At 37.0% G+C, this 13,264-nt stretch overlaps 1 protein-coding gene across 5 annotated transcripts in view; it reads left to right on the forward strand.

The window, feature by feature from the left end:
• AFG1L (AFG1 like ATPase) overlaps positions 1 to 13,264 on the forward strand; it is a 169,864-nt gene that overhangs the window by 5,942 nt on the left and 150,658 nt on the right. The window contains exon 2 of one of the 5 annotated variants that reach the window (XM_039869910.1): positions 9,331 to 9,456. The exons of 2 other annotated variants lie outside the window; for them this stretch is intronic. Coding sequence is in view for 2 of the 3 variants with exons in the window: in XM_039869899.1 (XP_039725833.1) it covers positions 10,651 to 10,789 (139 nt within the window). In the remaining variant the exon portion in view is untranslated. Of the gene's footprint in view, positions 1 to 9,330; positions 9,457 to 10,635; positions 11,002 to 13,264 lie in introns of those variants that run through there. 2 more of the 5 variants (XM_039869899.1, XM_039869904.1) reach the window with 2 other exon arrangements.

Raw genomic sequence — 13,264 nt, forward strand, 5'->3', positions numbered from 1 at the left:
CTCTACTTCCATGGTCGGGGAGGTCAGCACATGATTGCTCCCTGGACAGTTCAAGTGTTTGGGGTCTCTGGGAGGCTTATATTTTAGTTGAACACATCTTCACACCAATTTCTTTGTGTATTTGTTCATAGTTTTATTTAAAAACGCTTAGCATTGCTGCAGGCAAGAGCTGGAGCAAGCCAGGCCCTGCAAGCATGCTCCACTGAGCAAAAAAGCCTGATGGTAATTTGACTCTCTCAGTGGGCAGGTCAGTGAACATGTCTTAGGCTTTCCCTTTAAGTCTTACTTCCCACCTTGAGATCCTTTAAAAAGTATGTCTTCCAAAACACACAGAATTCTACATCTTGTTATATTTTCTGTGATTTAATGCCTCTTCTATATTGGTAAATTAGTCAGTACCCAACCGGTTGTATCAACATCAGAACCATCCTCTCTTCCTTTTTTCAAGTTCTTCTCCATCAGTTTTTCCCTTTTCTCCCATATCTTTGCCTTACTTTTTGTGGTAGCCATGAGAATGTGCCTTACAGATCTCCAGCTTCAGGAAATGTAATTAACCTATGGCCTCAGCTGCTGTGCTCTGAAATTCATTACTGTATTTGCTCTGAGGCCATATTTCCCAGGGACTGCTCCTAAATGCTGAACACATCAGCCAGTGGCTGAGAACTGCTTGGACTTCAGGGCTAGAAGGCAGGCCCATTCCTGGGAGAAGAGAGACTCTCCTCTGATAGCTGACATTGGATTCAATGTCTGGGAGAGTCAAAACTATGACAATGAGCACTTTCAGTGTCCAGTCAAGTGATCGACTTCTGAAAAAAAACAGGCACAGGGTTCTTTTGAGATGGAAGAGCCTCTGACACCATACAGAGTGACGATTTCAACCATGTAAGACTAGGCAAGGTTACTGTAAACCTGGATCAGGGTGAAAAGAAGTCCTTAGCTGTGAAAACACTGGCAACCAGGCATTTGCATTCTTTCAAGAAAATGGATTCTCAACTTTCTGAGTAAGGAACCACTAATTTTATCTAGAGCAGTCCTTCTCAAACATTAATTGGGGACCTTGTAAAAACAGCTTCTAATTCAGGAGTTCTAGGGTGAGGCCTGATATTTCGAATTTCCAGGTAATTCCAGTGTTGCTGGTACTCAGACCACACAGAGTAGCAAGGGTCCAGAGAATCTCAAAAATGCCAGATATATCGATTAATTGGTGGGGCAGGGAGAGAGTATCATTCCAATACCAATGGCATCATTTAGTCTCTTCAGCTGAACAGGTATGTGTCTCACAGGACTCTTAGACCCTTTTGGCCATTTATATGACAAATATGTACTGAGCAGCTACAATAAACCAGGCACTATGCTAGGTACTGGAGGAGGAAGGAGCACAGAGAAGAGGGAAGATGGTAAACAAGATACAATTTTTTCTTCCAGGATCTGGTCATACAGACATGTCAGCAGAGTATGATGAGAGTCACATAGCTCTGTCTTGAGAGGAGCAGGAGAAGAATTCTAGAAGGAAGTGACAACAAAACTAAGACGAGGTGTTTGACAGGCAAAGTGCCTGTGATTTGGGTATGCCTGTGTGGGGGAGGTGAGTTCAGGAGATAGAGATAAATATTTGCAGAAGCCCAGAGTAAAGAAGGAGAGAGCTACAATTATTTCCATACTACTGGAATGAAAGGAAAATGTGCCAAGGACTAAGGCCAGAGGGACAAGGCCATGAAAGGCATTATAGTCCATGTTTATGGTTGTGGATATTATCTAAAGATATTCTAAAGGAAACCACTGAATGGGAGTGACTTGATTTGATATTTAGTTTAAAAAGATCACTCTGGCATAACTAAGATAATAGTGAGAATACAGAAAAGTGAATGGATTTGAAAAAATAGTTGCCCCTATTTCTCTGCTTTGACTCAAAGAGGCACTTTGACTCAAATTGCACTAAGCAATTGATGACTGCTCAGACTGGAAGTCTGTGAGATGCCAGGTCAAAGAAGGAGGTCAGGATGCAAATAACATTATGACACCTACTGAGAGGTGAAGGGCCTGGCAGGTCTCTGTGGATTGGTGTTCTAATGAAGGCCTTAGCCACAGAAATATATATTCCCTGGCATACCAGTTTGGATTCCTAGTTGTATTTGAAAAAAAAGTAAGCTCTTCTGTTCATTTGGGAACACATTTCATAAGAAATGAATTTGTCTAGAAACCATGGGTTGGGTTTGGTAGAGAGCTTGACCAGGCCTGCTAGACCAAGGCTTGATCCACTAAACTTTTAATGCTCCCAAATCGATACTTGCCTCAGCCTTGAGTATGGGCATATTACTACAGTGTTTGCCACCCTTCACACCACACAGGCACCCATATGTTATTTGTTTGTTGTTCTTTTCACTAAATAAAACTCAACATGTCTAAAATCAGTCTCATCCCATTTACCCCCAAGCAATTCCCAATATTTACATCCTTTTTGCTTGAATATTATTATTTTTCTAATCATTTGGGCTTATGATTCATCTATCAGTCATCATTTTTTCCTTCTTTCTCTTCTGCCCTTTACCCCCACCCCTGCCATATCTTCGTTTTAGGTAATGTTAGGCTGCAGAGATCTCCATACCATCTTGCTTTCTCTGATCTCTCCTATCCATTATGCATAACACTAGCATGATTTACATATTACTATTCTGGTATGTTTTATATTATAAATACCTCTTGGCTAGAATTTTATATTTTATACAAATATATCTGAGTTGAAGACAATACTATGAGCTTATAAACTATTTAATCAGGGCTTGGTAGAGGAGGTGGGCAGAATTCTTAGTAGCTACATAAACCTAGAAAAGTTATTTTGCCTGTCTCTGCCTCCATTTCTTTACATATAAAGTGGGAACAGTATTATCTGCCTCATAGCATGGTTATAAGCATTGAAAGAGTTAATATTTTTAAAGCATTTAGAACAGTGCCAGACACAGTGGTAAGCCCTGAAATACCTAGGATCTGCGATGGAGTCAATAAGGAAATAATCTTATCCAGAATAAAGGAGAAAGAATATGGTTGGAAAATCACAAGATAATGCCTTGAATGTGATGATGAGGAGTGCCTGGTAGTGTTTAGTTAGGTTTGTGAGTAGAGGATATTGAATGAATGTTGTATCTAGATGAATGTAGTAGTGGGAAGTCTGATGATCCTCTTGACCAGAAATCTGAACTTAATCTATTGACAGAATGTTTCAAAGCCTTGATTTATTTACTGTTGTTTGAGATTCAAAACACTGGTTTTCACAGGCATGTCAGTCTAATGCAATGTCAATTAATTGGGTCCCAAGTAAAACAGCTGCCTCTGGAGGTTTACATTACCATAGCTTGCATTTTAGAAAGTCAAAATTTTCAAAATATGCTTAGTTTCAAAGTACATTTTTGATAAAACAGCTTGAATACTGCATTGTGGATAACAAGGTTAAATAAAGGTTCTAATAAGACAAACAGCGACAATTTAAATAAATCAGATGTTTTTGTCGAAGATTACTCTGTGATTTTCTCCAATTATTCATGACATTTCACCCATTCATATTGTGATCTGCTTTAATAGTGGAAGGGGAAAAAAAAACCTTGTCTCCTTGTTTATTCTTTGTTCTCAAGGAGATAAGCTGTTTATAAAGATATGTTATTTGTTATTTAAATCACTTTTACTGAAGTTGTTTATTTCCTTGTTTCAGTTTCTAAAAATATTGCAACAATTGTAATGCTTCTTAGAGATGTCTATTCAATTCAGAGTGATTTGTACTGAAATTCTTTGCTAAATGGGCACAGGTGCTGATGTGTATAACATGCTAGAGTGAGTCAAAACTAATAAATGCTAAAAAAAAAAAAGATAACAGGGATAGACTTGTGTCAACTTTTGAAATCTGTGATTAAAAACATTTTCGACCTAAAGTCTCAGTTATTTGTAAAGGTCTATCTCTATATCTGCCATTTCATAAGTATTTAATAGTAGTAATAATAATAATGATAATAACAAATTAGATAACACCAAAACTATAAGCAGAAAATTGCATAATTTAAATACAGAAATCTATTTCTTAGAAAATGCCCTTTAATCACTTTGTAGACTTTCAAGATCATAATTATTATATAAAAGTAATTACATTAAAAGATAATTTACCTTGTAGGAAACAGTACTTGTAAACAGAATTACATTTTTAGAAAAATTGTTGAACAGCAAAACAGGAAATTATATCTACTGCTTCTCTTTTTGCTATGCATAAATTTACCTCTAGAATAAATTTTGGTTAATTAGACACTATAAAGCTACATAGTAGTATAGCATACAGCTCTATATTATACATCTTGCATATCAATCTATGCAAGATTGATAAACTATGCCTTATCCCAGGTAATCAACAGGATTGATGTGTGAAATAAAGCCAAGGGGATTTCGTATTTCAAGGGACAGTTGATTAATTCCAAGAACTAAAGCTTCAAAATCCAGCTGAGTTGATTTGGACTAAAGAAATGAAGCTTGGTACCATGAATTATAGTATGTATTCCTGCTGAGTAAGCCTTGAATATTGCAAACTCAGATCTGTGGATGCACATCTCTCCCTTTGAAGTTGATGAGAATTGCTTGGCCTAAGTGAGATACATGCTGGGAAAATTGGGCCCTTACAATTGATGTGTATAGACATTAGAGGTCTCATGATACTTTCCTCATCTGGTCCCTTAGTTTTTCTGGTTTTGGCAGAAGAAACTCAACTTTGGAATGAATCCTTGTTGAATTACATATGTCCCATGATTAAAAGGTATTTAGGTATTATCATCTAGAGAGTCCAAATTGAGAACTTCTCTGTTATTAGTAAAGTTGAGTAAACAAAATTCACCTTGATTTAAAACTTACCCAAGTAATCTCCTCGAGGTGTTCATTTAAAAACAAACAAAACAAAATAAAACACAACACAACAAGCACAACACCCAGCTGATTCCTTTGAGGTCTAGGCCAAATTATGGCTAATTCTGAGTGTAGTCACATGGTATGAGTGTTAATACTTATAAACAAATGAGTTCATATAATTTCATCATTTCATCTTTGAGTTTTGAAGATTGGCTGCGTATTAGGCCAACTTTAGCTTCTTTCAATAAGCAGTCTATAGAAATGAACAACATTCAGGTGATTTGATTGCCTGGATCACTGCGTCAAATCCAACCAGCTAATCAACAAAACTAGATTGGTTATGACCATCCTGAATGGCAATAAAAACTCTGTGGTATTGTTTACTTTTTACCTAAATATAGGTTCGATTTAAGGGCCATTTGAAGAACTATCTCAGTGAATAGATAAGCTTTCAGTCCCTACTACTATTCGCTTACCTTCAAGAAAGGGTAGTGGCTGTTTTATCCTGGGCAAGTTATTTTATCTCTCAGAATCAGTCTTAATGTGTAAAATGGCTTGATTAAAATCAAAAGATCTTTAATGTCCCTTGATGATCTAAAAATAATTTTTTGGGTTCTGGTTCAAGATGGTGATGTAGAAAGATCCTGAACTCCCCTGCTGTCATGGGCACACCAAATCTATAGCTACATACAGAACAATTTCCTCTAAATATCATTTTTCTCATTAAGTCTGGATATCCATTTACATGAAGTTTATTTTTCTTTTGTAATGATGAATACTGAAAACATATCCAGTATTAAACCTGGGACATTCTTAGAGTTGCCTTGGAAATATAACAGTTCAATCACTAGGTTTTATAATTATTTTTATTAAAGTGATTTTTTTTTCTAATTAAAAAAAGTATAAGAACATACTTAGGAAATAAAGGGGGAGGGAATGGAATTAGTTTTCCAGCTTTTCCAAAATACTATATATGGAGGTTCATGAAAACAAATGAGGTACTTGGTAAATCGCCCATGGCATATTTTCTGGGTCTAAATCATTTGGGTGATAGGAGACGATGGTAAGGTAGATGGGAGCCAGATCTTTATTTTCTAAAAGTCCATAATAAAGAAATTGTACTTCATTCTGTAGACAGTAGGGAGGCATTGCAATTTTAGAATCTGTCATGAGATGTGGTCAGGTCACAGTTTTGGAAACAACTCTGACAGCAGGATGGAGCTAAGGAGAAAGAGACAGAGCCAGTTAGATTAGCCCAGGAAAGATAGGGGGAAGACCCGATGATAGTAGATGGATTTAAGCCATATTAAGATGATAAATTCAGCAATATCTGGTGAAGATTGGATGTGAGTGATGAGGAAAAGAAATTAATTGAATATGGCTCCCAGATTACAAATTTGCAGGTGGAGTTAGGGGAGGTTAGAATTAGTTGGGAGTTGCTGCTATTTTAAAAAGAAAGATGGCAGAAAGGCCATGTGGAGAAATTATGTAAGGAAAGCTGCCCTCATCCTTCCACATTTGGGTAATGAACATTTAAGGTGGAAATATATAGGTAAATACAGACATTGTCATGTGGTTCAAATTTATTTTAAAGTACATTTTGATAAAGAATATTCAAAACTGCAAAACAAAACCCAATTATTTAATCTGTTGCAGAAAATAAGTAGAAAGAAACTAAAGATTTGAGTGTTGTACTTGATCTCAAATATTGTTTTTGGTCAGTGTCTAGTTACAAGTTAGACAATATTTCAGTAAAGGAAAAAATTGGTAACTTTTGTTGGAAGGTCAGCAAATATATAATTCTTGCTTATTGAATGGACTGCTTGCAACAAATCTATATGTAAATTTGTATTACTGAGGTATGTATATCTTGTTTAGAAGTTATATTTTCCATAATTAATGAGGTACTTAGGCATATTTAGCTTGTTGAAATTAAGTAATCTAAATTGTATTTTTGGTTAGGGATCTTTAAATACAAATGTTGGAATTTAGAAGCTAGATATTTGACTATACTTTACTCTAGAAAATGAATTATTATTTAAAGCATTCCTTATGTGTCTTCAATCGAACACATTTCTTGGTGCTCTAAAGTGTTTCTTTGTTAAATTAGAAGAACATGTAATTATGAGTAACCATGTGTGATGCAAAGTAATGAATGAATAAATAGTGGAAAACAAAGGCTCTGTAGTTGTGTTCCAATTACTTCTGTGATAGTAAGATGATGGTTTTTATTCATCTTTAAAATGGGCTCAAAATATTAGGAACATCACCGATTTCCTGAAGCAGGTAGTCTGCTTTTTTGCATAAAGACTAAAACAATAATACATTTTGTATTTTTACGAAGATTACTCAGTCATCCAACAAGTATTTTTTTTTTTTAGTGTCTATTAATCTAGGCATTATTCTAGGTCATGAGGATATACCAGTGAACAAAACAGATATAAATCCCTGCCCACATGAAGCTTACAGTCCAGAAGGAGCAATAACAGACAATAAACTATTAAATTGGTAAAGTGTGTATTACGCCAGATGATGGTAAGTGTTGTAGAGAGTAGAACTGGAAAAAGGAAAAGGAATGCTGGATAAGACTGTGACTTTTTATAGGTAATTTGAGAAGGCCTTAACTTAGAAAGTGTCAAAAGGAAGTAAGGACATGAAGCGAACCAAGTAGATTCTTGGAGGAGAACATTTCAAGCAGAAGGAACATGAAACGGAAAAGCTCAAGGGGTGGGAAGCTGGCTTGTGAGTTCCAGGAATGGCAAGAAAGCCAATGTGGATGAACTAGATGGGGAGGATGGGAAAGTGGCATGAAATGAAATCGGAGAGCTCACTAGTGTTCAAGTTATGGAGCTGTTTTAATAATTGAGTGACAGAGGAAGGTACTAGTGGGTGTTAAACACAGGAATGGCATGATTCGACTTAAACTTTTAAAAAATAAATCTGGCTGCTGTGTGGTGAAGAGATTGTAGGGGAAGAGAGTAGAAACAGAGACCAATTGGAAGGTAACTGCAATAACCCAGGAGGTAGATGATGGTAGTTTGGACCAGGGTGGGCGCTCGAAATGTTAGTGGTGAAAAATGATGGGATTCTGGAAACTTTCTAAGGTGGAGCCAACAAAATTCACTGCAGGACTGGATGTGGGATGAGAGAGAAAGAGATCACAGCATAACTCTTCTACGATAAATGGCCTGAGCAACTGGGGGGCCAGTTGCATCTATAGAAATGAAGAAGGCTAAAGATGGAGGAGTGAAAGTGGGTATTAGGTATTAGGGCATCTTCTTGCTCCGAAGAAAATGGTCATAAGAACAGTATTAGGAAATGTATCCTGGCTGGTTCATGCCAATGGCCTATCTTAGCTGCAGTTTATCTCTGACAGTGGCCCAAAGGTACTCTCTAAGATGGCAACCTCATGAATTTAGAGTTGGAAAATCATAATCATAGTGTACTAGAGCTGGAAAAAACTAAACATTCCAAATCACCCATATTTATTATGGATTATTATCTATTTAAATCCTACTTGAAATTCTTTTTTTTTTTCTTTTAATGAATTTCATAAACTTGCTACTTGAAGTGTTAAGGTTCAGTAGTGCTTTTGACTATTTATTTAAAAAATTCTCCATGGGAATGTAGAGTATAGCATAGAGAACATAATATTATTGTAATGGCTGTGTGTAGTGCCAGATGAGTGCTATAGTATTTGGGGGAATCACTCGATAAATTGTATAAATGTTTGGCCATTGTACTGTATATCTAAAACTAATATAAAATAAGTAAGGTTTTAGAGTATATTCCTTATTTCTACAGTTCTTGTATATCATGAATCCATGCTGTCTGGGCTTTGTCTTATTTTAGATTTTGATGTTATTTCCTCTCAATTTCTACTTACAAGTATATTTAATTAACACTTTGTGTATATACATTATCTCATTTAATTCTCACAAAACCTCTGTTAGGTAGCTAGGACAGACATCATCTTATTTTTATATATAAGGAAAACAGAAAGGAAGAGGGTACGTCAATGACAAAACAGAACTCAAATACATCTTCTGACTCCTATTTCAATGAGCACTCTCTTTCCCATTTCCTTCATTATTCGTTTTACTTGTCTTTCTCTGGATACCATCCGTGTGGTTTTCTCTTTGAGATTAGATGTTAGAATTTGGCACTTAGGGAGATTTTTAAATAAGGACAAAAGAATGCTTTCTGATTTTCTGATTTACTTCTATTAGATTTTCTGATAATGTTAAGATTTTCTTTTAGGTTTTTTTTTTTTTTTTGTCTCGGCAATTGCAGGAAAAGCAGAATTGATGTTTAATTAAATAGTATACAATGCCTGCCTGCTTTAATTAGTGTTCTGGTCATAATGAATTCTCTTGAATACAACAAATGTAACTTATTTCCCTATAAGTTAACTTACATTGGTATCATTTGCTATGTTTCTGTCTACTTGTACAGCCACGTGAAAAGTACCTTGAGATTTTCCTGCCAATTTGGCATTAAACCATCTACGAGTACTTATTTCACTTCCATGATTATTAAGCTGTTGGAATCTCTGATAGAAGGTAAATTTCATTGACCAAGGTAAGCAACTGTTTTCCTAGAGCAAACAAAATGTTACCCAGAATTCTCTCAAAGTCTTTTTGAGTATGATAAATTGTAAGTCAAGGAAGAAACAGTCCGATTTTTCAAAAAGTCTTTCACAAAGTGTCACACGAAAACTTAGTAACATTAAATGAAATAAAAAAAACCTCACCATAGCATGGAAGAACAGTGGAATTAAAGATAGAAAACAACGAATAAGTAAAAATGAACTTTTGAAAGATACAATCAAAATAATTTTTACATAAATGATTTAAAAGAATTAGTAGAGAAGTCTCCAAATTATTATACCATGCTATGCTCTCCTTTTCCTGTTTCTTTGGAATCACTCCTCTCTCATGGACCAACTGCCTAACTTCCTGGAACTCTTTCTAGTGCAGTCTTTTCATTTAGTTTCCACACAACTGACACTTGGCTTTCTTCCTCCTGTACTCCAGACTTTCTTGCCTATCTGCCTTAGCTCACTCATTCTATTCCCTGTTCTAGGAAGGTCTTCATATTCTGTTAAAAGTAAAGCTAGAAGGCCTTCCAGATTTCCCAGAGTGCTCTCATTTCATTGATTCCATACACCTGGTAGAAAATTTTGTCTCTTTCTTCACCCTTCCTCCTGGATTGTCAGCCTGTCTGGGCAGCAATTTGTATTCCCAATATACTTGTCATATTGCCTCAATACATTTTTTGTTTAATAAAATTTGGACAGATCACTTAAAATTCCTCTTTGTATACACTAACCCACGGCCATTCCGTCCAGTCACCGTCCATTTTGGGCCATTGGTTTTCCCATGTCACTTCTAAACTCAAAACATTTGAGCTTATGTCATATTGAAAATGATTTATGCTATCCTAATACAGAAAACAAAAGTGGTAGACACATACTTCAGGTACTCTGCCAAAGATGAGTTGGGCGCTGGAGGCAAAAAGAATTGGGGCTACCATTTAAGGGAGATGTGAGAAAAAAATGAGGGCCCATCGAGTCATCCACATTTTATTAAGGCTTCGTAACCCCCATCATCCACGCTAATTGAAAAGGCTCAGGGGTGGTTTCACGCCGTACTCACGTTCCAATTCCTTGAAAACGTTTTGGGACCCTCTGCAGCCAGCGCGGGGCGCAGAATTGCCTCTCCGCTCAAATTTAGAGCTGCCCGCCCCTCCCCACCCCCAGCAGCGTCGCTTTGCATGCTGGGAGTCGTAGTCCCCGGTGGCAACGCCCAAAGGACGGAAGGGCACGAGAGTCTAGCCCGCCCCGTGGTTACAGTAGGCCGCGTTCCTGAGCTGATCCCTTTCGTTTTCTCGAGCGGAGTCTTCCGCGAGCAAGGTTGGAATTGTCTGTGTCACCGTCTCTCTTCTGGTTTTCAATAAAGTTTTCTTCTTCCCCTTGTACGGAGTTCAAGATGGCGGCCTCCTGGTCGCCCTTGGTTACCCTGCGACTAGTGCAGAGCCTGCTGAGAGGGAGATTTGTTGGGTGCGGAGCCTGGGCCGCTGCTCTCGCCCCTCCAGCCACCGCCCCTGGGAATCCCTTTTTGAAAGGTCAGTGAGTGTACAATGAGCAGGCAGAGCCGACTGCATATGACCGGGAAGCCTCGGGTCACTCTCCTCGATCTCGCCCACCTGCCTACTGGTTTCACGGTTTTCGGAGCCAAGGACCCCTGGAAAGAATTTCAGCTTCTCTTGCCCTTTTGTTACTGCCTGGTATGTTATGAAAGAGCCCTGAGTACTGAGGGAGCTGGCTCAGAGTGTCATTTTGAGGGTCAGAGGTCGACTCAGCGTTTACTTCTTGTGGTTGTTACGAGAGCTAAGACCTGGTGAGGCCAGGTGTGGGAGTGCCCGGCTAGAAGAGATGCTAGTGTGGAGTTGGGGCCTGAAGACCCTTCCACCCTGCGTCTTCCCAAGCTGTCCGGGCTGGTGACCAGGCACTGGATCTGAAAGCCACGCTTTTGACCCCTGAGGGCCCTCAGGGACCTCTGGCTCTGGAGATTCTGAGAACAGAAGTCCACAAGCATTCGCAGATTGAGGGATCAACTCTTGGTGTTCTTTTCAAGTCACTAGAGGTTTTAGTGGGGTGTGTGTTGTCACCGGGCTTGCTTCATTCATTCAATTATTATGTGCTCATGAATGAATGGACATATATTTTGAGTAACCAAGCCCACAGGAGGACTAATTTTACTGCTTTATTCGTATATTCCCACTGAATTATGGGCTACTCAAAGGCAAGGACCAGGCTGTCATTGTTTCCTCGGTATATACAGCACAGTGTTTAGTGCCTGATGTTTTCGAATGAATGAATGACGTTATTTTTATTGTCTTTCTCATCCACATACTTATGCTTTTTCTCATTTTCAAGCAACCCCCTTACATATCTTAATAAATTGGTTCTCGCTGGCCAATTTAGCTAAAACTATCAGTCTCTTTTTGGAGAGTTTTTATAAGAGTTTATTTTTAAAACTATCAATCTTTGACTGCTACCATCAATAGAGTTTAATACTAGAACTATAATTAAGTCACATTAGGGTTTTCTGCAAAGTTTAGCAAAGTCCACTTTATAATGGGATATTTTGGTGGTATAAGGTTTGGGTCATAATATAAACTTTAATTTTTGGAATAGGCAATACAAGTAAGTGATAGATACAAAATTCAAAAGGTACAAGAAGGAATATAGTAAAATGTAAGACTCTTCCATGGCTGTCACCTAGCTATTTAGTTTTCCTCTGCAGAGGCAGCCTCTAATACTAGTTGCTTATGTATATTTCTAGAGATGTTCTATGTATGTACAAACATATATATATATATAAATATCTGTATTAAAAAATAGAAGTGGTAACAGACTCTACACTATTCTGTTCTTTTATTTCATTTTTCTTTTTGTACTTCTAGTGATATTTTGTATCAATAAGTTTAGAACTGCCTCATGTTTTAAATAGTTAAAATAGAATTCTGTTCTATGTGTGTACCATAATTTATGAAAATTAAGATTTAAGGAACATCATCATAATGACATTAGATATACTGATGCTTATTCTGTGCCATGTAATGTGCTGAGTGCTTTCTACATACATTATCTAATTCTCATTATCTTCATCTTGGGGATGATGAATCCAAGGTTGCAGAAGTTATATGGCTAGTTAAGTGGCAGAACTTGAGAGTTCAAATAAAGGCTACACTTGGACTTACATCTGACCCTAAAGGCTATGCTATTAACCTGTACTCATGCTACCTCCTATACTCAAAATTTAGCAAAGTGTAGAGATTTGATGGAAATGCTGTTAGGGCAGAGGTTGATTTAATTTAACTAAAGGTACTCCCATCCCCACTTTAAATGAAAGGAAAATTTAAGTTGAAAATTCACCCTCCAGAATAGTTAAGAGGAACCATTTCATTAGGAATCGGAGTGGCAGTGGTGTGGGTGTTAAATGCCTCAAAATTGCTAATTCAGTTGAAGTATTAAAGGTGTGTGAGGAGGAAAGTGAATGAAATTGAGTCCCAGCCCTTGAACAGCTTACAATGTTTAAGCTGAAATTTGAGTTGAAATGTTATTTAGTATTTAGAGTCTGATTTACAAATTTTTCTATGCCTTTCTCGATTTTTTTTGATATTTACTGTTTACATTTATATTTTACCTCCACTTTTTTTCTCTTTTTAAGTCTACTGTTCACTACCGTGTAATATAAGAGAAACATTAGCTTAATATTAAAAGAAGAAAATAGGAAATAAAGGAAAAGAATGAGGGAGAATGAAAGAACATATGTTTTTTCTTTATAAATTTTATTTTATATGTTCTTAACTTTGTTTTTAT

Source organism: Pteropus medius, unplaced genomic scaffold (genome assembly GCF_902729225.1).
Source record: "Pteropus medius unplaced genomic scaffold, Ma_sr-lr_union100, whole genome shotgun sequence".
Taxonomy (NCBI): Eukaryota; Metazoa; Chordata; class Mammalia; order Chiroptera; family Pteropodidae; genus Pteropus; species Pteropus medius.